Source organism: Equus przewalskii, chromosome X (assembly GCF_037783145.1).
Source record: "Equus przewalskii isolate Varuska chromosome X, EquPr2, whole genome shotgun sequence".
Taxonomy (NCBI): Eukaryota; Metazoa; Chordata; class Mammalia; order Perissodactyla; family Equidae; genus Equus; species Equus przewalskii.
This window is the reverse complement of record NC_091863.1, coordinates 95,357,165-95,383,115: the sequence shown is the minus strand read 5'-3', so window position 1 is coordinate 95,383,115 and position 25,951 is coordinate 95,357,165. Positions and strand designations below refer to the sequence as shown.

The following is a 25,951-nucleotide window of genomic DNA, read 5'->3' as shown; positions in this document are numbered from 1 at the left end:
TTCCCTATGTGATAAGCTTGTGCCTTCTGTGCCAGCCTGCTCAGACTATTTGTACAATGTGATTTCCGGTGAACGCCTGCTTTCCTTTCCTTTCCGAGACTCTGGAATTTTGACCAGCCCCCAGTAAACACCCTAACCTTCCAGTCTCAAATGGGCTGCCCTGAACAGAGAGATTGCACACATGCGGCTGCATTTTCACTGCTGGAGAGAGGGTGTGCTCCCTGTGACTCCTCACAGGAGGGAGGGGCTCAGAATGCCTGCGCGTAGACTGCCAAGGACTCCCCTTGATGTCTTTTTCCCTTCCTCACCCAGCTGAGCATCCTTACTGTGCCACTGTAATGAATCTGGGCCGTGACTATGACTATATGTTGAATCCTGTGAGTGTTTCAGGTGAACCACCAACATGAGGGTGGTCTTAGGGACCCCTAAAACACTACCCAATATTCCCTGCTTTGAGGTACAACTATACTCGAAGTACCGAAACAAAAACAGCAGCTCCAAATCCTCCAGAGGAGAATAAATGTCACCCTTGGTCTCCTGTTCTAATGTCTCACAGCCACGACAGTTATGTCCTTATCACTTACCTTAGGATCTTTGGGGCTGAATCCAGATATATAGTCATTTATCAAATTGAAAACAAATCCTCTATCCATTAGTGTCAAACAGCGCTAACAAAACAAATCAAAATGAACGGTCAGTTACATAATTCCAAAAGTCTGTCAAGTATAAGTTTTTCAAATTTAAAAATCTTTTAATTTGTTCCACATTAAGGAGATGACATTCTGACTTTTACAGAGGATAGAATACTAGCTTTCAGAGCTGTAGGTGACCTTAAAGAAACAGATTAAGGGGAAGTGACTTATTGTTGGAATTGAGACTCAACTGTACAATTTTCAAAATATATGTATATACACATACACAAATACAGACATCTATATACACACATATATCTACGTATACACACATATATGTAATATACTCAGCTACAGTGCCTTACTTTGGTCAACTCTCAAAGTTCAAAGTGAGGTGTCGGGTAGTCAGTTAGCTATTGAAAGTGGGGCTTGCCTATGTGAACATTTCAGACCAAAAGGGAAGTTTTTCTTTGTGTCTTGTGAAGTCTTGGCCTATTAAAACATTCTCCCTCTGTGACATTCCTACTAGCTGTTGATATTTGCCTGCCGTCATTCTCCTAGCTAAGGCTCTCATCATCTTGCAACTCAGCAATAGCCTCCTAACCGGTCTTCAGGCCAGAGTCTAATCTTTCTGTCCATTTAACTGCTCCCACATTAATCTCTAAATCCTAACCCTAGTCATGTCATCTTCCTTCTCAAAAGCTTCCAATAGTTCCCTATTGCCTTGAATATAATTTCAAACTCCTTATGCTCGGTATTCAAGGACACTCAAAATCTTGTCCCAAGCCAGTTTTCCAGTTTTATCTCCCAGTACAGCTCATCCCCTCAAGATGCACTGTGTATTCCCACCCCTGGGTTTTCGCTCATGCTAGGCCTAGGTAGCAATTCTGTCACTATTTCTACCTAATCCTGCCCATTCTTTAATGTTCTGATGAAGTCCCATCTTCCTTAACCACCTTGGTCCACAGGCCCTTTTCAACACTTCATTCTATACTAGCTTGTATTTTACTTATTATTTTTCCTGTGTTTTCATCTAGATAGGACAATAGGAACTCTCTCTTTTTCTTTATGTTCTCCATAGTGCCTAGAATATTCCTATGAAATAGAAGGAACTCAGTATTTGATTAACCAGATGTTTGCATCTCACTTCTCACCTCTCCTTTCAACTTCCACTGCCACTACCTTAGCTCAGATCCCATCACTTCTCACCTATATTAATGAGGTATGCTTATATAAATTTATTCATTCACCCAACAAACATTTTGAGGATTTACTGTGTTTGAGACAATGCATCGCATCCTAGAGGAATGCGAAGATGAATAAGACATGGTCTTTACTCGTGTCTAATGGTAAAGACAAATAAATACTTAAAATACAGTACAAGAAGAAGGCCCATAGAAGGCTGTCAAGGACAGGTAAACAACAGAAGGGGTGATCAACACCGCATGGGAAGGTTAGGGAAGAGCTGAGCCTAAAAGATGAATGGACTCTGCCAGGCAGACAAGGGGGGACCGATCGATCTTCTAATTGGTTACCCTGACTCTGGTCTTTTTCTCCCTTCTTCCATCATACCAGCGATAAAATTACCCTCAAAAGTCTTTGGTGTTTCCCCATTGCATACAGATCACAATCTGAATTCCTTAGCCTGACAGTCAAGGCCTTCCATCATCTGGCACCAGATGCCCTTTCCAGAGCTACCTCCACACAGCCTAAACTCTCTGCAAAATGGCTTTCCCACTCACTCCTAAGCAATTCCCGAATGCGCATATCTCATCTTTGGCCCTGGACTCTACCTGCAACACGCTCATCTCCTGTCTTGGGGAACTATTCTTCTAGTCTCTGTTCATGCTCCCCAGTCAGAATCCCTCCCTTTCCTGCTTTCTTATTGCATTTTGTTTGAATTCAGTATAAGAGTCACCACACTTTATCCTATACAGGTACTTGAATGTGATTACAGAGACAGCCTTCCACATCTCTGAATCCTCACACAGATAACAGACAAATGCTTGGTAAGTAAATACTGTTATTAAACCAACTATGTTCTATTCCCTTTACAGAGTAAACTTTAAGTTTCAACTCCACGGAAGAAAGTGAGATTTTACATTTCAGATAGTCTCATCCTTAGACTACTTTGAAAAGATATGCGGATGCTTGGTTTTTAATACACAAAAAGCCGTATGTAATAGTGTTCAAACTTTATTTTAATTCTGGCAAAGGGAGGACTTATATCAGAAAATCACACTCTGGAGCTCTAAAACCTAGTTGTGAATTTTTAATAAGAAAACAAGGGTATGTTAGACATTAAAACCGCTTGGATGGTTTGCTGACCATGAGGTTCTTAATATGAGGTTGATATGTGATGAAGAGCTGTGAGAAGAGGGAGAGTGGGAAGAAGCAAGTGAAAACTAAGTGTATTACCGACCCACGCACCTTCTCCGCAACGAATAGACACTGTTACCCCTTTACAGCACAACTGCATTCTAGCACTGCCCCTTACATACGGATAACAACACAATATAACAACGGTAAAAGTGCTCTTTCATAAATAGAGGAGTTCCTGGTATCTCTCAAACAAAATAATCTCACTGACCAAAACTAACAATTTTCATTCACATGCATTAGCAACATGTAGATGGTGGTTACGTCAGCAAACAGGTTGCTTTCGTTCAAGAGTTGCGACCTCAAAGGCCAAAAGGAATCAGAGAAGCAATTTAAACACATAAAGAGTTTCAGGGGTACACTAAGGAGTGGTGGGGATTGTGGCAACCTAGAAAGTACAGGCCCCATCTAAAGGCATTCAAATTAATATATTTGAAAAAACATCACGTGAAGCAAGCAAAACATGCCTTTGGCTAAGCCACCTGTGTGGGACCTCTGATTTAATTAATTAGCCATCTCAGTGAGGGGGAAAAAAAATCAAACTTGGCTGTTTAACTGAATTGATCAGTCAATTCAGTCAAAAGTTTCTCCAGCAGCCTTACAAAGATCTAGCTGAGTCTCTAGGAAGTAGGTAATACTGTCTTTGGCTTTCAAGACCATAATGGTGAAGAATAACTCCTTACCATGTTCTGGCTGCCTTTAACTCACCTTTAGGAAGTTAGCCAAACTATAATTGACATTTCTGGACTCATCAGGAATCTCCACATAGCGAATCGTCACATGGGGGATTGTTGCCAGAAGCAATGAATGTAAGACGTGATGATATGCCTCAGGAAATCTCTGGCCTCTGGGAAGCTTAAATTAAATAGGCAGAGAAAAAAGTCAGAGTTGCAAAAGGTCCAAATCAATTGCCATTTTTATTTTCAAACAGGTTCTATATATAAATGTGTTTCTTTCACTCGAGTATAATTTTTCCCCCAACTTAAAAATGCTATCACTAGTTCAACGGATACTTTAGATCATTATAGGAACTATCTGGACCTCTCATAATGTAACTGACTGAAATCATTAACAAGATTGGGTCATTCTGATCCAACGTTGGAATCATGTTCCTGAGATGCAGACACATCCCAGTTTTTCATTCCATTTTTGTCCTGACAAAGTATGTATGCATCCATGCATCTCATTTTCAGTAAACCCATCTTGTGAAAATTCTGATAAAAATGATGAATATGAGGTGAGCATATTTTACTTCAGAAGTCTTAGCTTTACTATTTCTATACGAAGGAAATTTCTTTGTACCTTTAAAACAGTTTAAAAATACACCTTAATGTATAACACCACATTCTGGGAACACATCTATTACATAAAGTGTTTTTAACTTTGTATGTGACTTCTCCCAGATGAATGTTTTAAACATAGACATTTTTAAACCACAAGACAAAGGGAAAGCTTCAAAAGTAATGCATTTTACATGATAAATAGGAAAAAAATCTATGTGGAAGAGTCTCTGAAGATTAGACTTTGAAAACATATGAACTGTCAGAACTCAAGTTTGTACATCTCTTTTTTTTTTTTGGTGAGGAAGATTGGCCCTGAGCTGACATCTGTTGCCAATCTTCCTCTTTTTGCTTGAGGAAGGTTGTCGCTGAGCTAACACCCGTGCCAATCTTCCTCTATTTCCCGTGGGATGCTGCCACACCATGGCTTGATGAGCAGTGCTAGATCCACATCCAGGACCCAAACTTGTGAACCCCTGGCTGCTGAAGCAGAGTGTACGAACTTAGCCACTACACCACTGGACCAGCCTCCCATTGGTTTGTTTTTTTTTTTTTTTTTAAGCAAGATTGAAAAGCGAAGGGCTAAGAACCCTTAACTATAAAAGAGGATTCGCATGTCATGGTTACCTGTAAATAAGATTAGCCTTCTTTGTCTATGTTAAATATTATTCTTGAGCCTACTTACCTTAATTTTATTCTCTTCCAACAAGTATGTGGCCATAGACTTTGCAATAATTTCAAAGAAAAACCATGAGTACTAAAATAAACAAATAAATAAAAATCAATCTTTAATAGTTACCCAAATCTTTGAAGCTTAGCAAAGTCTGACAAATCAATATGGATCTTGTCTCTGAACTTTAATCCCATTTTAAAGTGATCGCAATTCACTCTCAAAGTCCCACAGAACACCTTCAAATCATGTTGGTAAAAGGTAAAAGAGTACCTCAGGGCTGGCTGATGATGTACAAAGGGCATTTGGTGGGAGTGTTTGCCTCAGCGGGGAAGAGTATTTTATCACCAACATTTTTTTTTTTTTGGAGGAAGATTAGCCCTGAGCTAACATGCTGCCAATCCTCCTCGTTTTTTTGCTGAGGAAGACTGGCCCTGAGCTAACATCCCTGCCCATCTTCCTCTATATGTGGGACGCCTGCTACAGCATGGCTTGCCAAGCGGTGCCATGACCGCACCCGGGATCTGAACCGGCGAACCCCAGGCTACCGAAGCGGAATGTGCGCACTTAACCACTGCGCCACTGGGCCGGCCCTGACGTCGTTTTTGAATTGCCTACGTGTAGTGATTAAAACAAATCAACTTTTAATTTATTTTATTATTGCTGTTAAATTCTCTACAGACAATGAATCTTGTCTGCCTGGGTACACTGCCTGCACCCAGGGAGGGACCCAACCCAGCCCCTGGTACAACCCTGAGACCAGCCCAAACAGCGTAGGTGTTTGCCTGAATGTAATCTGAAGGGTACAGAGAAGCCTCAAGCAGATATATCCTAAGATACCTGAAAAAGCAATTCTACCATTAATAATAGAAATAGTAAAAATAGTGGAGGTTCAGAGCCACTAAACAGTAGGCCCCAGATCACAGAACTACTATGTCATGGATACAGGATTCCAACCCAGGTCTATCTTTCTTTTACACAATTCTATCCATTATACATTCAACCAGGGGCAGGGGGTGGGTAGGAAGTGAGGAGGATGAGGAAGGTCCCGCGGAGAACTCGAGGGGAAAGGATGCAGGGGCAAAGTGGGGAGGAAAGGGAGGGGCACAGGAGAGAGTGAGGAAAGACCAGAACTGAAACGGGAGTGTATCCAACGAGTTGTCTCTGGCTGCTTTTGTTCCCTGTTGTGTCCTGTTTCCTTACCTTTAGCAGCTTGTTGACGGCTAAAAAGTCTACAGACTGTTTCAATATGGCTATCATCGTCGTAGCCAGAGTCTCATGTATCAGCTGGGCCTGAGGAGCGCTCGGTTTTTCAGGCCGGAAGCTATACTAGAAACAAAGAAAATGAACCGTCAGACAAAATTCTCACATAAAATCAACTGCTCGGAAAGAAAGCTTACTCCACCAACCTTTATGAAGGATCTTAAATAATTATCCAAGCCCTCCTCGTGGCACTTTGATACGATATGTAAGAGAACCCTGAAACAACATTCACAAAGTCAGCATGTCACGCTCCAATTCCTTACCATCGTTTGATTGTTAGTCAGACCATCGTATCTAACCCTAAAGATGCCTAACTCTGCCTGAATAATCAAAGGTGAATGATTGCGTAAGATGGAATGGAAGTTTGGGTCTAACACAGATTTCAGCAACTAACACGCTCAGGTTCTTGTAAAACAGATTTCCCAGTTCAAAAGAAGGAGATTCTATTTTGGCAACCCAGATGTTCCATCTCCTTTCTAAACCTCTGTATGCATGTGAAGTATGGCCACAGCTACTAAGTGGGAGAAGACCTCGAGTAAGGTAAATATTGAAATCCCCTCGAGCGAGAATAAAAGGAAACGAGTAGAAAAATAAAATGAAAAGCATGTCAACAGAGGGGGGAAAAGGGAAGGGGGAGACAGGACGGGTATAATGATACGAACTAAAATTGAAAGTCAATATAAAATTCATAGAAAGTTTTATAGTTAAGAGACTAGCAGCTATTCTCAAACCTTAGCATGCACCAGAATCCACTGGCAGGTAACAGATTGCTCAGCCCTCTCCCAGAGTTTCTGAGTTTGAATGTCTGGGATGAAGTTCAACGATGAGCATTTTTAAGAAGCCCCCAGGTTAATACTGGTGCTGCTGGTCTGGGAGCTGCATTTTGAGAACCACTGGCCTAGAGCAATGCTTCTTAAATTTTCAACCAGACTATCCCCAACATCAGACAAGAGCAAACAAGTGTGTGTAGCTTGAGCCCTGCTGGCACCAGCAGCCGCAGCACAGCCAGAAACATCCAGCACTGAGCTCACAATTGTTTTGGAGATTCCCATTTCAATTTCAAAATTCAGGTGCGTTTTGCATTCTACTCTACTATATATCCTTGTTTGTTTTCACTTAAAAATAATATTCCTTATTCTTCTGAGTAAAAATTGATGGCTTAGGGCCACTCTGTCCAATATGAGAGCCACTAGCCACACGTGGCTCAGTTGCACTAGCCACATTTCAAGTGCTCAATAGCTAAATATGGCTAATGGCTACCATATTGGACAGCACAAATATATAACATTTCCATGACTGGAGAAAGTTCTACTGGACAACACTGGTCAAGGGCAATGCTTCTCAAACTTTGTTGCATTACAGAATCGCCCGGGAAACTTAAAAAAAACAAAACAAAAAAACACTGATGCTGAGTTCCACCCCCAAAGATTCTGGTTTAATTGCTATCAAGTGTGGTCTGGGCATAGATATTTTTAAAAGTTCCCCTGGTGATTCTAACATACAGCAGTTTTAGAAGCCCTGGGCGAGGAAAACACAGTAAGCTTCTCTCATGGCTTCTGGTACCATCTATCCCTGGGGATACATGTCCCCCAGTGTGAGAAGCATGAAACTAGAGAAAACTGAGATTAGGTTTCTGACTTTGGGTTCTCATTTCGAAGATAAATTTATATTTAAAATGAAGAAACGCAAAAGGAAACAAAAATTGCTTCTTTGTATGATAACACCGAAACTCACATGGTGCAGTTGATAGGAACTTCATCTTCATGGGTCATATTTGTGAGAACTCGGAAGAGTTGCATAAGAATTACAGGTAGAAATTGTATCATGACTTGGATCTCCATGGCATGCAAACACTAAAATAAGTCATTATTAGTTATGAAAACAAACAGAAATATGATATAACTTGCAAAGGTGAAACAACAAAAAGTTAAGTAATGAGAAACATATTCACTAGAATATAAGCTCACTTCAATGTGAGTAGGGGACTTTGTTAATTACTTTATCCACATCTCTATTTTGGCAGTCAAGATTTTGTTAGTTTACTTAATAATAAATGCTTTTCTGAAGATAACAAGTCTAACTGGGATAAACAGGTTTTGGAATAAAGACAGCTGACTCTTGGTAAACCAACACTCAATCGAGGAGGGGCCGGATGTGTTCGGAGGTACTGGAGACCGGCACACTAGCCCCCAGCAGTCACTGCGTCTTCCAGGGAAACGCGAGCCATCAGGTAATCTGGCGAGAAGGTAACTGGGATTCAACAGTGTTTTTCTATATATAGTTGGCCTTACACTGGCACCATCTACAAAACTGAGGCTGTTCCGCATTCTGACATCCTCATAATACATTTCTTCAAAGTGCTAACATTCTGTCTCTAGTGATAAGGTGTGTTAACATCAAAAAGAAGAAATGTGTTCACTTATACATAGAAATAATACAAGCAGCAAAATTTGTGAAATTTCTTTCTTCTTCCTTCCTTTCTCTCCATTTTCATTCACTCATGCATTCACTCACTCATTTACCCAACCAGCCAACCAAAAGAAGAAAACAAACCTCACTGACCACCTTCTACATCAGTTCACTGTTTAGTGCCATGGGAGATACGGAGATGGACGAGACAAGTCTCTGTAATAAGGAACTCAGTATTTATCTTTCACAGGCTGCCATACTCTTGCTTCATCTTTCCACCCTTACTCTCACCATCCCTTTTCAGGACTCGCACATCTATATCTGAATCATCCCAACAGTAACCTCTTCAATCAGCTTCTCTTCAATCAGATCCATAAGGCAAGATGTCAAGCTCGAAGAGCTCATGGTCTATCCTTCAAGTTTTTCCTTCCTTTTGCCCCATCTCTTCTATTCTTACTGCCACCACCTCTTTTCAGGACCCCCTAACCTACAACCAAAATAGTCTAATAATTTTCTAGCAGGTCTCTGTATAGTTTCTTCTTACTCCCAATACGTCCAACTCTCACTTCCAAATTATTCTTCCTCAAATACTGGTTACATCAGATCACCTCCTCCGAGATTTTTTTGATGCCTTGCTATTACCTAGGACAGTGGTTCTCAACCAGGGGCCACTTTGCCGTCGCCCCCCACTCCCAGGACATCCAGCAACGTCTGGACACATTTTTAGTTGTCAACAACTCGGGGGTGCTACTGACATCGAGTGGGTAGAGGCCAGGGATGCTGCTAAACATCCTACAATGCACAGGATAGCCCCTTACAACAAAGAATTGTCCATCTCAAAATGTCACTAGTCTCAAGGTTGAGAAACTCTGACCTAGGGTATTAGGTCCAAGTTACTTAAAACCCAACCTACATTTTTAGCCAAGACTCATGATTCTTTACAAGGCCAAACTGGTGGCTTGACGGCTCCTTGAGTATATCATACACATTCCTGCTTTTGTGCCTCTGTTCACAGTTTTTAGCCAAATCCTAGCCACCCTTCCAAGTCAGGTTCAAACCCTTACTTCAGTGAAGCCATTCGCTCACTCATTCAACAAAGGCATATTGAATGAACTTCCAATTGCCAAGCACATCAAAAAAAACCACAGTTCACAGACTATGAGGTGAAAAAGACATGGAACTAAATCACAGCAATACCAGAGGGAAACAGCACAAGAGTGGTATACACAACACGCACAAGGAAGAAGCAACCGACTCTGCAACTGAGCAGGGAATGTCCAATAAGGCTTCAGAGAGGAGGTAGGTTAAAAGAGAAGTAATGTCACACAGAAGAAAGGCGGGCCTTCCACGCAGAAGCCATCTCCCCGCACCAGCACTGCTCCTCTATGGTTGATTTTCAACTCGGCAGCCAGAGCGTTCTTTTCCAAAGGCAATTTTGATAACGTCATTTTGCCTTTGTTAAAACCAAAACAAACCGTCACAAACAAAAGGCTGTCAAGGGCTTCCCTTGCCTCCGTGCGCTCTGCCTAACTCTCGAAACTCATCTCATGACAGCCTCCCCCCCGTCGCCACTCTCTGAGCTCTAGCTACAGTGTCTTTTCTTTTTTTCTGTCCTTCAAACATGCCACCACAAGGTGTTTCCACCTGCTGCAACATCCTGTTATCCTTGTACACAGCTTTATTACCTATGGCTGTCTTCCTCTCATCCACTTCTTTCGGCTTGAAATGTCATCTCTTCAGACAGGGCCTTCCCTGACACCTCTATCTAGAATGCACTCTTGGTCATATTAGATCCCATTAACCTGTTGTATTTTCTTCACAGCACTCATCTCTATCTAAAGTGACTTACTGAATTAGACTCCCTCCACCCCAACTAGAGCAGGGATGTTGTCTGAATTATTCTGCATTAATTCCTAGCACCCTGTACAATATCTGGCCCATAGTAGGTTCCCAATAAATATGTGGTGAATGAGTGAATAAATGAATAAAATAAGGAGCCAAAGGGTAAGATAAAGATGGGAGCCCTCTAGTCTCAGTGGTTCCTCAGTTTACTGAACTCTCAGCACTATATCCTGTATCAGGCACTTGCCATTTAATCATGCGTTGCTTTGGACTATCATTTGTCCTGCTGACTTACATAACTGTCATTTGACTTATGTGTGCCCTGTCTCTCCAATTGGCTTTAAGATCCCTATGGACAATGACCCTAAGTTCTTCTTCTCGGCAAGCCCCAGAGCATCTAGGAAAATATTAAATACATAATAAGAGCTCAACACATGGATGTTAAATGAATTGATGAGACAATGTCATTTACAGGGACAATAGATAGCAAGGTTTGCTAGAAAGAACATGGGACTAGGAGTCAAGAGACACGTCACAGGCTCAACTCATCTCTGGTAGTAACCAGCTGAATGACAACAGACAAGTCACCTCTACTCAGGCTTCAATTTCTCATCTGTGAAAACAATCTCTAGAACCCCTTTCAGCACTAATATTCCATACAGGAATTTGGCTGCTTCTGTAATCACATGGCATTTCACTCACTGACACTAGAGGGCGAACACAGGTCACAAATATCAGAAATTCCACATCGTTAAGACACAAATATGAGTACTTTCTTTTTTCCGTTTTAAGAATACCAGCACATGAAAATGATGTTCTCCTCCATTCCATTCTGTTAAAACTTTTACAAAGCTTCCCCTCCGGAAGAAAAATCCAAAGATCTTAACAGACAAAGCATTCACACATAAAGCTGGGGTTCTAGACGCTACCCAAGGAAAAGATTTGAAAGTTAGATGACTATTATACCTCTTAATGATAATTAAGAATAATAGTGACCTTTATCGACTAGCTCCCAGCTTCCACCCTTCAAATGGCATATTTTCTATATGGTAGGCAGGATGATACTTTAAGAACCAAAGTTACTCCTCTGTTCAAAGCCCTGCAAGGCTTCCCATCTCATTTGGGGTACAATTCAAACCCCTGACCATGGCTCATGAGGCCATCCCTGACTAGCTCCCCAGCTCCCTTTCCAGTGTGATGACATATCACTCCACGTACTTGCCTCACTGCAACTCCTGCTTTTCCTTAATGTACCACACAAGCTCCTCAGGGCCTTTGCACTTGCTGTTCCCAGCTCTCTCCCCCAAAATCCACATAGCTGGCACTCTCATTTGCTTTAGGTTTCTGTCAAATGTCATTTTACCAGAGAGATCACCTCTGACCACTTTATCTAAAAGAGGAATCTCTTATCATTCCTTATTCTCCTTCACTATGTTTTGGTCTTCTTCACAGCACGTATCGCCACCTGACATGACATAGATATATTTCTTCATTTATTTGTTTACCGTCCATCTGCCTCCACAAGAAAGCAAGCTCCTTGACAATAGGGATGTTGTTTGTTTTCTTCACTTACATTCCCAATGCTTAGAATGATGCCTGGCCCATCAGAAACACTCAAAGCAGAAGTGTGGAATGAACAATTACCACACAGCGGATACCCTATATCTCACTTAAGCCTCACAACCACCCTACAAATTGGCATTCTTGTTATCCCTATGTGACAGGAAGAAACAAAGGCTTGGAGAAGCTAAGTCACTTGGCCGAGGTCAATCACAGAGCTAGTAAGTGACAGATCTGGGACACAAACTCAATTTATGCTTCCAGAAGCCATACATGTCTCATGTCGTACTATTTCTCTGAAAGAAATGAACATTCTTGTTTCCTGAGAATATCATTAAGTAAAAACATATGTCCAAGGGGAAATCCTGTAGGCTTCATTTAAAAGTCAAAATTCCTCAGACTCGCCATGGCTGACCTCCTAAAGGCGCAGGCAAAGGAAACAGTCATCGTCAGGGAGGCCCTATGGTGAGCACATCAGTCCTACTGTGTTAGGGAATAAACAGTCTTGGATTCGGATGGTGTTTCTTAAGATGCTCCTTTGCAACATGCCAAAACCAGGTCTTTCTTTCTCTTCAGTTGACCCTTTTGATAATCTTTCACCCATGGACACGGGAATCATTTCACATTTTATTCCAAGCAAAAGTGAGTCCCTTTCTCCTGGCCCTTTCCCCATAGTATTCTGCACCTTTACTGGCAGTCAGCAGGAAGAGAAAAGATCTGAAAAATCAATTTATGGAGATGAAATAAACATTTTCATGAGACTTTCAAAAGTATGCCATCAAATTCTGGCTATAACATTTTCTTCCTAACGTACCAACTCCGCTGTCTGCTTCTAAACAGCCACTTAATGGAAAAGTACATCATAGAAAGTGTTCTCTTGAGGATATGCAGTCAAAAGCATTTTAAAGTGTTAGTTTCATTTTTTTCCCCCCACACATCAAAATGTGGCAACAGCAAAACGTGAAAAACAAACCTTTCGCAGAAAGCTCCTGTTCATTTACCTTTAAATATTTAATGAGCTCTCCTGGAACTTCTTTCGAGCCTGACTGAATCAGCTGGCAATGATGGAAGAATTTGTGCACGTGTAGATCCTGAAAAACAGATGGACAGAACCATATGAAATTAGACTCATTACCCTCAAACGCAGGCTCTCTACCTCTCTCTCCTCCTACATCTTGCAAACCTATTTATCCGGGTATTCTAATGCCCAGACTTGGCAACTGCAGCTACCAACATGTGTGTCCACGTCCCATAGTCCTCTTGACCATCACACAGAGCAGCAAGACCATCAAGAACCTAAGAAAACTGGGTAGGCCACACTTTACACCCAACTAGCCAAACACCCGTGTAATTCCTTTTTTGACTAGTGTAGTCTCTGAAGCCGGGCTGCTTTTACATTTTAACGAAATGAGCAGGAACCGAGGTCTGAACTGACAGGTGAAGGAAAGACAGCAGCAGGGAGTTACCAGAACAATAGTCTCAGGCATCTAGGGCCCCATTTACCACGGCACTTCACCGACAAGTGTCCAGCTGTCCTGTACGGAATCCACAGACACTATTTGGGGAACAGCATGGACTATATCAGGAATGGCAATAATAAAATTTGAGTTTTGACCTGTTTCTTCTAATTATTACCTATGTGACCTTGGGTAAATCATCTAACCTGACCGAGCCTCAGTCTCTTCATCTATAAAATGGTAAAGTGGGCAGGCAGAACTGAAAAGGACCTTGTAGGCCACACCAAGGAGCATGATTTTTCAAACTGTGCTTGAGGCTTCCTACAGACATCTGACTTCATGAGTGCTGAGGCTAAGAGTAAACTGCAGTAGCCATCCATGGTCCACTGACTTCAAATTTCTATGCTCAACTCCAGTCTTACCACGAGAAAAACAGCAGACAAATTCCAATAGAGGGGCATCCTACAAAAGACCAGTACTCCTGAAAACTGACAAGGTCCTCGAAAGCAATGGAAGTTCGAGAACTTGTAACAGCCAAGTAGAGCCTAAGGGGATGTGCCAACTAAACGTAACATGCTATCCTGGATAGGATCCCAGAACAGAGAAAGGGCAGTAACAGGTAAAAACTAAGGAAATCTGAATAAAGTACAGACCCTAGTTAATGATTATGTATCAATACTGGTTCATCAATTGTAACCAATGTGCCATACTAATCTGTTAATAATAGAAGAAACTAGGTATAGGGTATATGGGAACTCTCTGTAGTATCCTCACAATTTTTCTGTAAATCTAAAACTTTCAAAAACAGATTTATTTTTAAAAAAACTGGTAATAATTAGGGGTCAGCCCTGTGGCCTAGTGGTTAAGTTCAGCACGTTCTGCTTCGGTGGCCCAGGTTTGGATCCCCGGCATGGATCTACACTATTCGTCAGCCACGCTGTGGTGTCATCCCACATATAAAATAGAGGAGAACTGGCAACAGATATTAGGCTCAGGGCTAATCTTACTCAGAAAAAAAAAATGGTGATAATTAGCCTCCACATTCCTTTCAGAGTTTTGTGAGGCTCAAATCAGTTAATGGGAATAAAAGGAGCTTGTAATTTGAGAAGAATTACAAAATTTGAGTTATTATTCTTAAGAATGATGTTATTACTAATGAGAAAGTCTGCCAGGCCACAACTTCGCTAAGGCAGTAGGAATCAAACAGTCTATTTTAATCAAGAAATATATTCGTGTATTAAAATTGACAAAATTCCAATGATGCAACTTACTTGAGTGTAAATGGTAGACTCTAGGTGGCTTTTAATCTTCAACAAAGGCTTTGCACCATCTACCCACTTAACGTCCACATTAGATTGCTGTGAACAGAAAATACAGACCTGAGCTTCTGTAACATAGTGATGGAGAGATGAGCAACATATAACACACACTTTTATGCATTTCAACATTTTTTTTCAAAAACAAGTGTGTTAGCCTCACACCTAGAGAATTATTGGAGAAAATAACCTGCCTTTAGAGTAAGTGTATCCTAAATCATTCCGAATTTCCAATCCCTTGCAGGCTGATATTTTCATAAATTACAATAAAAATGAATTGCTAAATAAGTGAATTGTTTTAAAAGATGTACAAAATCCGTGCACCCATTTTTAAAGTTATTATTAGAATCAACAGACATGAGGTTACTTTATCAAACTGTTATAAATGTTTCTGAACACTCATTTTCCATACTTGTCTTTGTGGGGGACCAGCACCAGTCCTCGGTCCACACTTTGAGTAGCTATCAACTAGGCCAAACTATCAACGAGGCCAACAGAATTCTACCTTCTAAACATTTAACCATGATTACTTCAACAAATGCTGATATTTTCCTACCCTTCTTGATTCTGCATCATTCAGATTCAAGTAGCCTGGGGGAAGATTGGCTGAAACTGGCAGCTGCTGCTCAAATGTGATGATTCTACCATCCTTCAGCAAAGGTACCCAGGCAAAGCCAACTGCCAAGACAATAATCAACCATGAGAAATGAAATCACAAATGCAATTAGCTACACAAATGTCCGACTGCTGGGGAGAAGGGTGGTGAAGTTTCTGGAGGTCTGCACGTGGGAGGCCAGGTGTTGGGTGACTGGGGAAGAGCAATGAGTTTGGATCGCTTCCTAATCCCAGCCTGGCTACTAGCAAGTTATTTATTCTGTTTCCTTGACTATAAAAACGCGAACACCACCACACAGTCTTTCCCATCTAACAGAGTTATCGAGAGATCAAAGTGAGACAATATATGAAAACAATTTAAAACTTTGAAAGTGCATCAACCTTACTTTCTTTCCACTTCGGGAGATAATTTTTGGTAGACTTGTTTTTTTAAAGATTCAGATCTCTCTCATTCATCCTAAGAGTGCAGAGTCTCATATCTGAGACTATCTCAGATAGCAATCACCGTGTTCCAAAATTTCTTATGGCAACCTTAGGGTAAGGGACTATGGAAGATTAAGGTCATGAGTCAAGGTTACATTCCATATTTATACGGGGCAGTATTTAGTTAGGCAGTTTTCCTGATTACAGAAGGAAGAGGTGTAGTAGGAGAATGCAGCCAGGACAGAGTGTTTACAACCTGAATCCACTGAGAGGTTTTCTCCAGTCTCTACATTTCTTAATAGCTCTACCCAAAAGAGCCCCTTGGCTTTCTATTAGAAAACTCGTCATGTTCCAGCTGAAAAAGCCAGAGCCGTCTGTGTGGCTCGAGTTGAGCAGTGTCAGTATTTCCATTATAGAGATTACTCTGGGCTTTAAGTGTTTATAGCTCAGCTGTAAAAAACCTTGCCCTGGACTGAGTTTTGGCATATGAGAGAGGCTGTTGGCTGGAGAGCACTTTTTAAAGCCACTGCTTTCTGATTCTTTAAAATTCTTTGCGTGAGTGTGTGCGTATGCGTGTGTTTATACTGCGAACACAGAAGTCAACACAAATCTGGTTAGAATGTTTTCATTCACGTGTTTAATTTGGCAAATGCTTTAATTCTTAAAAGAAGACTAATATGTTGCTTTCTCCAAGTAGACTAAATGACTTTCTCAAACTCCAAAACACGCCTGAAGGGCATCTTTACTAGCACAACTTCAGGAATGGTTTACCCAGAGCTCCCCTTTTATGAAAAGCAGGGGAAAGTAACATGAGCAGAAGAACCATTCAAAAGGACTCTGTCAAAGTAGTTAAACTGAAAATCAGACAAATGACAAAAGGTTTCCAGTCCAGAAAATAAGAAAATGTATGTCTTTTTCTTAGGTAACATTTTTTCCTCATAGAAATTTTTTTTTTAAAGATTTTATTTTTTTCCTTTTTCTCCCCAAAGCGCCCGGGTACATAGTCGTATATTCTTCGTTGTGGGTCCTTCTAGTTGTGGCATGTGGGACGCCACCTCAGCATGGTTTGATGAGCGGTGCCATGTCCACGCCCAGGATTCGAACCAACGAAACACTGGGCCGCCTGCAGCGGAGCGCGCGAACTTAACCACTGGGCCACGGGGCCAGACCCTTCCTCATAGAAATTTTTATTGAGATATAATTTAGATACTACACAATTCATCTATTTCAAGTATACAATTCAGTGGTTTTTGGAGCTGTGCATCCACTGCCACTATCTAATTCCAGAATGTTTTCATCACCCCAAAAAGAAACCCCATACCCCTTAGAAGTACTCGGGAGTGACAACCCCGTCCCTGACAACCACTAATCTACTTTCTGTCTCTGGCATTGCTTAGGCCAACATTTTTGCTCTGGGAATTAATCCGAGCATGGCCAAGGGTGTCTCTCAGTCAACACTCACACAGAACACTTGGAAGCTATAAAGGTACAAAGTCAAACACGCACCATCTGGCTCAAAGGTGTGAAGCCACTTAAAGGATGAGCAGTTAAAAGTGATGAGTGGCACAAAGAATAAGCATCTCATGGTCCGCTGAGCATCTTGCCCACTTCTGTCTAGGATGTGGGTAAGGAAATAGGAATTTGTCTTCCAGGAGGTGCACTCTCATGGGTTCTCATTGTTCTGCCTGATTTCCTCTCAACCTCAAGGTCCCTGCCCTGAACTGCAGTTTCGAGACGGATAGAGAACAGGACCACACTACCCACAATTCTGCTACTTGGCAATACCTTCTTTCCAGTTTTGAAACTTCAGTGCTAAACTTAAATCATCCCTCTAGCAGCCAATCATTTGTCAGAGCCAATATATCCTTCTCCTGAGATTCCCTTTTTCTCCGTCCCCCTGCTACTGCCATAGTGTGGAGCCCTTTGTTTCCTGACTTTTGAAATAGCCCCCTAACTGGTGTTTCTCCCTCCCTTCCTTCCTGCTCCAACTCACCTCACCCATTATATTGCTGCCTGATTGGATTTCCTGCAAAACTGCTGTTACTGGTGTTTATAACCCTTCAAAATTTCCTTATTGGTGATAGAAGAAAATCAAATCCACAGCCTGGCATTACAGGCTTTCTATGATCTGCCACCTGCTTTTCAACCTGACATTCTATGATCCCTCTCTCCCAGCACCCCGTGTTTTGGTCATATTCAACGACTTGGGGTTCCCTGTCTATACCCCTCAATACTCTGCCTCTGTACCAGCTGCTCCTTTCTCCTGGAATCCTCCACCTTCCCGCCATCGTTGCATTATCAAACTCTACCGTGGCCTTTAAGACCTCCCCCAAACACCATCTCCTCCTGGAAGCCTTCCCTGACTCCCGGCCACTTGTCCCTCTACCAGCTGAAGTAACAACTCGCTCTGCTCTGAGCTCACCGTGCCGCTTTCTTGGTAACCGCTACCTTCTGTCTTGTATTATCGTTGTCTCCATAGGTCTCATTTCCCTACTAGATCATCTGCTCACTTAAGATGAGATCTATGTTTGATTCTCCACTGTATTCTCCATGGTACCTATTATAATATCCCGTACATAATAAATATGCAGACATATTTGCTGAATGAATGAATAAATGAATGAATTTAACATTGATCCAGGCTAGCTTGGATCTGAATCCCAGGGCACGCTGACATTTATAGTGTGTGTGACAGGCCATATTCACAGGCCCTTCCACATTCTTCTAAGGATGCTTCCCACTGGTTTACCTAAAGCCCTGCTGAATGGGACCAGGACTGGGGCTTCACTACCAAAGCTTATTCAAGTTTGTGAAATCTGTTCTCCTCTCACTAGAACCAGGCGGCCCCCAATCTCCCTCAGGCTTGAAAACGCCCCCGCCTCTGGGCTCACTTCCTTCTTCCTAGTGAGCAGAACTGGAAAATTCTGGTTGCTGTGTCAGTCTATATAAAAGAAATAACAAAAATACTGCATCGCAATATGTGTTTTTCTCTGAGAAGGGCAATATTACTATATGTTGCTTACAGTAGTCCAAGGGCACTGGCCAGTATTTAGACATGACATCTGGTAGAAATGATGATGAAATGAACATATAACTCATCTTTTACCAATGAACTTTTTAACTTAGAAATGTACTTTTTGGGGGCCGGCCCTGTGGCCGAGTGGTTGGGTTCGCGCGCTGCGCTTCAGCAGCCCAGGGTTCGGATCCTGGGCGCGGACATGGTACCACTCAGTGGGCCGCATGGAGGTGGCATCCCACATGCCACAACTAGAAGGACCCACAGCTAGAGTGTACAGCTGTGTGCTGGGGGGATGTGGGGAGAAAAAGGCAGGGGGCAAAAAAAAAAGGAAGATTGGCAACGAAAAAAAAAAAAGAAATGTACTTTTTGATGAGGGGAAGAAGTGGCCTGTAGCTTGATAAAAAGAGGTTAAATCCTAGATAACACCATTTTAACTAGCCACAGAGACAGACATTTCAAGAGCACACGTACCTGGAGTCTCGACTGTGTCCTGCTTTTTGGTTGTTCCCTTTGTGCTAATTTCACAACTTACATGATAAAAAGTGAAAAGCAAATGATGCTTATGATGCAGGTGAATGGGAAGCTCAATTTTAATCTGAAATGAGAGCAAAATCACACATAGCATCTTGTTTTAATTGTCAAGCTGGACAGGCACCCCTATGGTTCAGATTCATCATACTTTCCCAATGACATACTTAGTGGTCAAATAATAGATATCATTTAAATATCTTCCAAATGCTTTTCTGGTCAGTCTCAGTTTGACAACAACATTCTCCTGGGTTGTGAGGGGTGATTTATTACTTTTGCTGGAGAGACCAGTGGATTCCCCTGGATTCAACTTTGCAGCAGGATTTTCTAAAACATTGGATCAAAATCACATCCTCACAGCCCAAGGATACTAGGTGACTCAATCTGAGGCAGTGAATGCAATCTATCTACAATGTGCACTGAATTTGAAAGGCTACTGTTTTCTAAGTCATTGCCCTCTCCTTTGCATGAAAAAAAAATTAAGCCTTTACAAATAAATGTGCAAAAGGTCACTATGGTATTATAGCATTCACATGTAAGTTTCTTTAGAAGACACAACTTTACTCTTGAATGAACAAATAAAAATTGTCACCCCAACACATGAATTTAATCCTAAAAATTAATACTTCCATATAAGCATGTCAAATAATTTTCTAATCAGAACCCAAGTGAATGTTTGTATTGCCTCCTGGAAGTATGTAAGAGACAAATTATAGATTTATAATGAGTCCTGAAGTATGTAGGAGACAAATTACAGATTTAGTTGATTTAACACACATGCAGGTACCTGCGCAGAAACACATGCAAATACACACACGCCCCACTCACGCTCCTGGTCAATATATAGTGAATGATTGAAAAGCCTGTCTAATTCTGGCATCCTAAAGATAATGTGGATTACTTACTACATGACTAAGTTTTCTTTAGTGACTGGCATTGGTTATACAGGAGGACATATTAAACAGCCTGGTGATGGACATCTGGCCTAATTATCATTCACATACGGCATGGTTTTGGGGTTATATCTAATTTCTGTTGTAGGTATATTTCATCATGGAGCATGCTTATTCACAGCATCCAGACCATCTGGGTATCTAATGCTCTGCTGCACATAAATATGGGCATACTCTCTCCCTGGGCAGCAAAATCGCAAGGCACCACCTCCCCATCCCCCACACAACTAGGGGCATTGGATTGAGAAAGCAATGCGCAAGGCCTAAGGCTGGGGTATAAGGCCTTCATATAACAGTACGTGGACCTGGGGAAATCGTGACAGCAGGGGGATGGTTTCAGACAAAGCCAAGATTGGAGAAATGAGGCCTGAGAAACAGAAACAGCAGAGCTTCTGGCCTGGGCTGCACATCCAGGTTCCACGGAGACAGGTGGGAATCAAAGGTAGTCTGCAGATTTGGATAAGCCAGATACGTACAGACTAGAAGAGGCTGCGACAGAGACACTAAGAGAGACACTGGGAAGTACACAGAGACGTAGAGATAGAGAAGTGGGAAGAAGGAAAAAGAGGCAGAGACAGGGTCAGAAACGTAGACCGAGAAAGGGAGCATAGAGACCAGGAGAGCAGCCCAGTCCTCTCTGTCCACGTTTCACCAAGGCATTTACTGTAGCCAGTGGGATTCTAGCGGCCCAGCCGTGCTGCTGTGTCTCTCGAAGCACTTCGCTTACAAACAGGCTGCACCCTCTCTGTAAGCGTAAGGCTGTGGAACCACAAGAAGCAAAGGGCTAGGAGGGCCTTCAGAAAATCTCTTCTGCATTTCTTACTTTAAGGTTGAGGAAATGGAGACTCAGAAAGGGGAAGTGACTTGCTGAATAAGGTCAGAGAGTCAGTTGTTGTCAAAGCCGGGGCTAGAATCCTAGGTTCAGCCTGGGGTCTATTTCTCACATGGTTATCTCACACCAGAGCCCCTTTAATTTGTGGGCAAATCTTCCACTGTCATGAAAGGGTACCAAGCAGGCAGTGGCCCTTTGTTCTAACGTGACATTTTCTATTTTCACGGAACAAAACATTCAGGGATTGAAAGTGCAGATAAAACGATGGAAATGCCTCAAAGAGAGAAAGAAGAGCAACCGCTGCATTTGATCAATGTCAGAATGTGTTTTTACCTCATCATAGAACTCTGGATTCTGGTTGTGATGCGAGACAACAGCATAAGCATTTGTGGTAAAAACAGGCCCTGCAGGTTTTCCATAAATACACTGCAAAAGAAGGAAACAGAGTCACCACTCTCAACGCAGGTCGTTCAACATGATGCTATGGAACCACATAGAGTTAGAGGCATCTGTGAGCACAGGGTCATGGCCAAGCTCAGCCGGCTCTCACCATGAGCCTGTAAATTCTGAATCATTTACACTCCAGACACCCCCAGACATCGTCTAACTTGGCTGCACGGTTGCTTCTGAATTTCCATCACAAAGAAATGCAATTTCAAACCAGTTGACAGTAAGAAGCTGAACGCTTCTAAGCATTTGGAAGGGAAAACCCTCTCCAACCAGTCCTGTAAAGCCTACTTCTCTCATGCTATTCGCATTTTTTAACATGAGAAGCTCCCCTCAGTCGGCAACATTTGCTATATGCTCATTGTGCAGTGGGCAAGAAGAGGAGTTAAAACAAACCAGCCAACCAGCAGACACATTCCCAGCGTAAAATAATTAAAAATTGAAAGTCCATTAAGCCACAGACAAGCTTACTGTTCTCTCACTTTATGAGCCACATTTTAAGAGTCACTGGCTTTCTGTTATACCAATAAAATAAAGGTAAGCCTTTCTATGGTTCCATGGAAAGATCTGATTTTGTTTCTAGTGTGAGTTTTTCACTTCCAGAGGCCTAATAAGCTACAGGATGAATATGGAGTCAGCTGCCAAGGTACCAATTGCCTCTCTCGGTTACTTGAGAGCTAGCCTCTAGGCCAGCTGAGAAATGAAACTGAGACACCATGTGAGCGCACAGCCAACTCTCCTTAAAGATGGTTCTGAAGGCAGTTTGCAGGAACTGCTGAGAGGTAACCCAAGAATCTTTAAGTATACAAAAGGATATCGCATAGGGAAGAAGGAACAGTTATTCTCATTGCCGCTAAAGGGAGAATCAGAGAAAATATACCTAATTTGAGCCAGCTAATCCTTAACTTAGTTTTCTCCGTGGGAAAAAAAAATCTCTTTTCAAAGGTAGGGGCTATTCTACATTCAATGACTTGGTCAGGGGCATTGCAGCCTCTTTCCCTAGGTGGTTTGAGGAGAAGACCAGCCATCCATCTGTCTGATTTAGGCTCAAGCTAGAGAAGTGGGGAGCAAGATAAACACTGTGTGATGGCTAGATGTTCTGACTTCTCTTTCAGGCCTCTGATTAATGGGCTAAAGAGCAAAAGTAAAAACCAGCTATAAAGAGTGAAAACGTAAACACACTATGAAGTGACAGGTATTTAAGGATTGCTGTATCAGCTAATACTGAGCTTCTGCTTTTCATAGATCATTAACCCAAGTTTGGAGGCACCATTTGGCCAGTCACAGAGCACAAGTCATATCTCAGATCAAAGCAGTCATGCTGTGCTTCTGTCAGCTCAAAGCCCATTTAGGGTTCAAGGAGAAAGAAGTTTATACTCCCCTGATGGTACCATTCTAAACCATCAGGCCACAGGAGAAAATGACCTTGTGACTGGGCAGTGGAGCGATGCAATGAAAGTGGAGCAAAGGCAAAAATCTGGTATATGAAAACCTACCCATTTTTACAGCTATATATGCTCCTATGTCATTTTGTTATTTCTTAATATTTAATTCTTACAATTAATGTGTAAGAGTAGAAAAGACAATATTACATTTATCGCTTTGGTACATTTTATTTTTGACATTTAAACAAATTAAACTAAGTGTAGGAAACTGTCAAGTACCAAAATGTCTCTCTCTGCTAAAAATGCATGCTTATGAATGTCATAAACAAACCTTTAGAGCGCTAGCATCACTTTCATCTGAATCCCGGAATTCCAAACAGACCGCAATGTTCCTCGCCTAAAATGATTAATCATTCAATATGAATCTCAAAATGAGAAGATTATAAATAACATTTTATACTCCAAAATGTATAGTTTACGCTGTTTACCTTGGCAAATGTTTTCTGGCTATCATATTTTAATTGCAAGGGATATACATACAGATGGTTTTTGTAAATAGTAAATGGATAACAATATTTTGTCACTTCTGGAACAAACTCTTCAATCTCCACAGTAATATTTTGACAATTCTTTTCAAAAGGCTTCAAGGGCACATATGAAGAAGTAATACAATCTACAGAAGAAAACAGGCAAAGATAATACAATTTAACAATCATGAACACATTCCTGCATTTATAAAAATATACATGGATTGTGTTCTCAAAGAGTGACTTAACAAACAGAATTCTTAGTGACTGACAATAAGTCATACAACTACTTTAAGAACCCAAAAGGACAAGATGGAGTAGCCCGATGCCGATTTTAGTGGACCCCTTTAAACCAGACGTGGATTCCTATTTCATTCTCACTGTAGAGTCGAGTGATTTGCCAAATATAACACATCATAATTTTGACAAATTTAAACTCTGCAAAGAAATCCATTACATTTTTCCTCCTGTGGCTGCAATTTAGCTTTCACTGCAAGTTTTTATTGGTATCAGGGAAATAACAGCAAATTTATGCCTCCAATTAGCTCGTGGCTAGTCACTTTGAAACAGTTAACTTGGTGCAGGTGCAAATTTTCACCTAAGAAATAATGGAAGCCTTTTGAAACTACAGATCTCATGACGTGTTACCAATAATAAATTCAATACTCCTGAACATGAAAAACACAAAGTCTCTGAATAGTGTAGAACCAGATGTTATTGAAGTAGCCACTGTAGTAAAGGTTATTCATCTACTTAAGGGGCTCTAAGACTGCTTGTCCTTGCTACAGAGCCACACTGATGGAGAAGGAAGACAAAGGGAGAGTCGGATCTGAGGACACAGTATTTTTTGTTGGGTTTGGTTTTCTCTGATTAATACAGTGATACTGATAATAAGACATCTGGAGGTGCAGAGTAAAAGGTACACAGAAACAAGTGATCATTCCACTGCCCAGAGATAACTACCATTAATATTCTGGCATATTTTCTTCTAGTCTCCTCTCTGTCTGTTTTATATAATAATACAAAAATCCCACTGTATACATAGAACTTTATCCTGGGTGGGGTTTTGGCATTTTAATTGATCTCTTATTCCATGAACTCTTTATAAACATCCTTTTTCATAGCTGCATAAAGTTTCATGGTAGCAGTGTATTATAACTGCCTTAACCAGTCTGACAGTGTTGGACTCTTTGGTTGTTTCCAATTTTCCCCCAATATAAACAAGACGGCAAAGAACATCTTTATGCATAAACTCCTGACTACATTTCATATTATTTCTTTAGGATAAGAATAATCCATTGTACCCTTAGATGTTTTAAAATGCAAATTGCCAGTCCTCTGCTTACAATGCTTTAGTGACCGCTTATTGCACTCAGAATAGAATCAAATCTTTTAAGGAGTTAGCATGGTCTATACAATTCCCTGCATGGTGCAATCCTCCTGCTTCTCCTACTTCATCTCCGACCTCCCTTGTTCCCATCACACACTACACTAGAGCCACACTGGCTTCCTTTCCATTCATACAAACCAAGTTTTCTCTCACCTCAAGGTCTTCACATATGTGATGCCTTCAGTGTGGAATGTACAGTCCCAACCATCACATGCTGGTTGGGCCACATGGTGGGCCTTCCTTGGCCACCTTTTTTAAAGCAGCCTATCCCAATCACAGACTGAAAATTACTCGTCTATTTGTTTTCTTGTTTATTGTCTGTCACTCCTTCTATATTTTAATCTCCATAATTTTAAAGCACCTAGTAGTTACTCAATAAATGTTTACTCAATAAATGGTATTCAGTGAATAAATGGATAGATAGAATGTCAGAATTGGAATGCCTTAGTTATGGACATCTATGGATATCTATTGCTAACTTGTACTCTTACTCATGACAGGTGATGGTGTCTGGCCAAAACCTAGCCAGCATTAGACAGTTTCATTTTAAACACTTTTGTAAATTTGATAGATGAGCAAAAGCATCTTTGCTGTCTTAATTTGTATTAGTGGAATTATTACTGAGATTGAAGATTTTTCAAATATTTACTAGCCATTTCATTTTATTTCCTGCAAAGTGTCTTTTGTGTCTTCTATTTTTCTCCTGGGTTCTTAGATTCTTGTCTTTAGACAAGAAAAGAAATTCTCCTCCTTTTTCATCCCTTAGTTGATGAAACTTATCCAAAGCAAAAGGCAGCAGAAACTGACTCACATAATCATATATCATATATGAAACAGCATCTGATAAAATCAACTTAACTCACTTCCTAATCTGTAAGCATTCACCTTGTGTACTGGGTTGAATAGTGTGCCCCCAAAATTCATGTCCACTGGAACCTCAGAATGTGACCTTATTTGGAAATAGGATCTTTGCAGATGTAATTAGTTAAGATGACGTCATACTGGATTAGAGTGGGCCCGAAAT

The 25,951-nt window shown here is 41.3% G+C and overlaps 1 protein-coding gene across 5 annotated transcripts in view; it reads right to left on the bottom strand.

Annotated features, from left to right (window-relative positions):
- Positions 1–25,951, bottom strand: part of DOCK11 (dedicator of cytokinesis 11) — a 180,606-nt gene that overhangs the window by 75,021 nt on the left and 79,634 nt on the right. For all 5 annotated transcript variants that reach the window (XM_070604660.1, XM_070604663.1, XM_070604664.1 and 2 more), the window contains 13 exons: positions 23,499–23,683; positions 23,342–23,407; positions 21,512–21,604; positions 19,337–19,460; positions 15,365–15,486; positions 14,764–14,850; positions 13,037–13,126; positions 7,959–8,077; positions 6,371–6,440; positions 6,165–6,290; positions 4,977–5,048; positions 3,720–3,866; positions 585–668 (listed from right to left, as the gene is read on the bottom strand). In XM_070604660.1, coding sequence (XP_070460761.1) covers positions 585–668; positions 3,720–3,866; positions 4,977–5,048; positions 6,165–6,290; positions 6,371–6,440; positions 7,959–8,077; positions 13,037–13,126; positions 14,764–14,850; positions 15,365–15,486; positions 19,337–19,460; positions 21,512–21,604; positions 23,342–23,407; positions 23,499–23,683 — 1,385 coding nt within the window. The remainder of the gene's footprint in view (positions 1–584; positions 669–3,719; positions 3,867–4,976; positions 5,049–6,164; positions 6,291–6,370; positions 6,441–7,958; positions 8,078–13,036; positions 13,127–14,763; positions 14,851–15,364; positions 15,487–19,336; positions 19,461–21,511; positions 21,605–23,341; positions 23,408–23,498; positions 23,684–25,951) is intronic.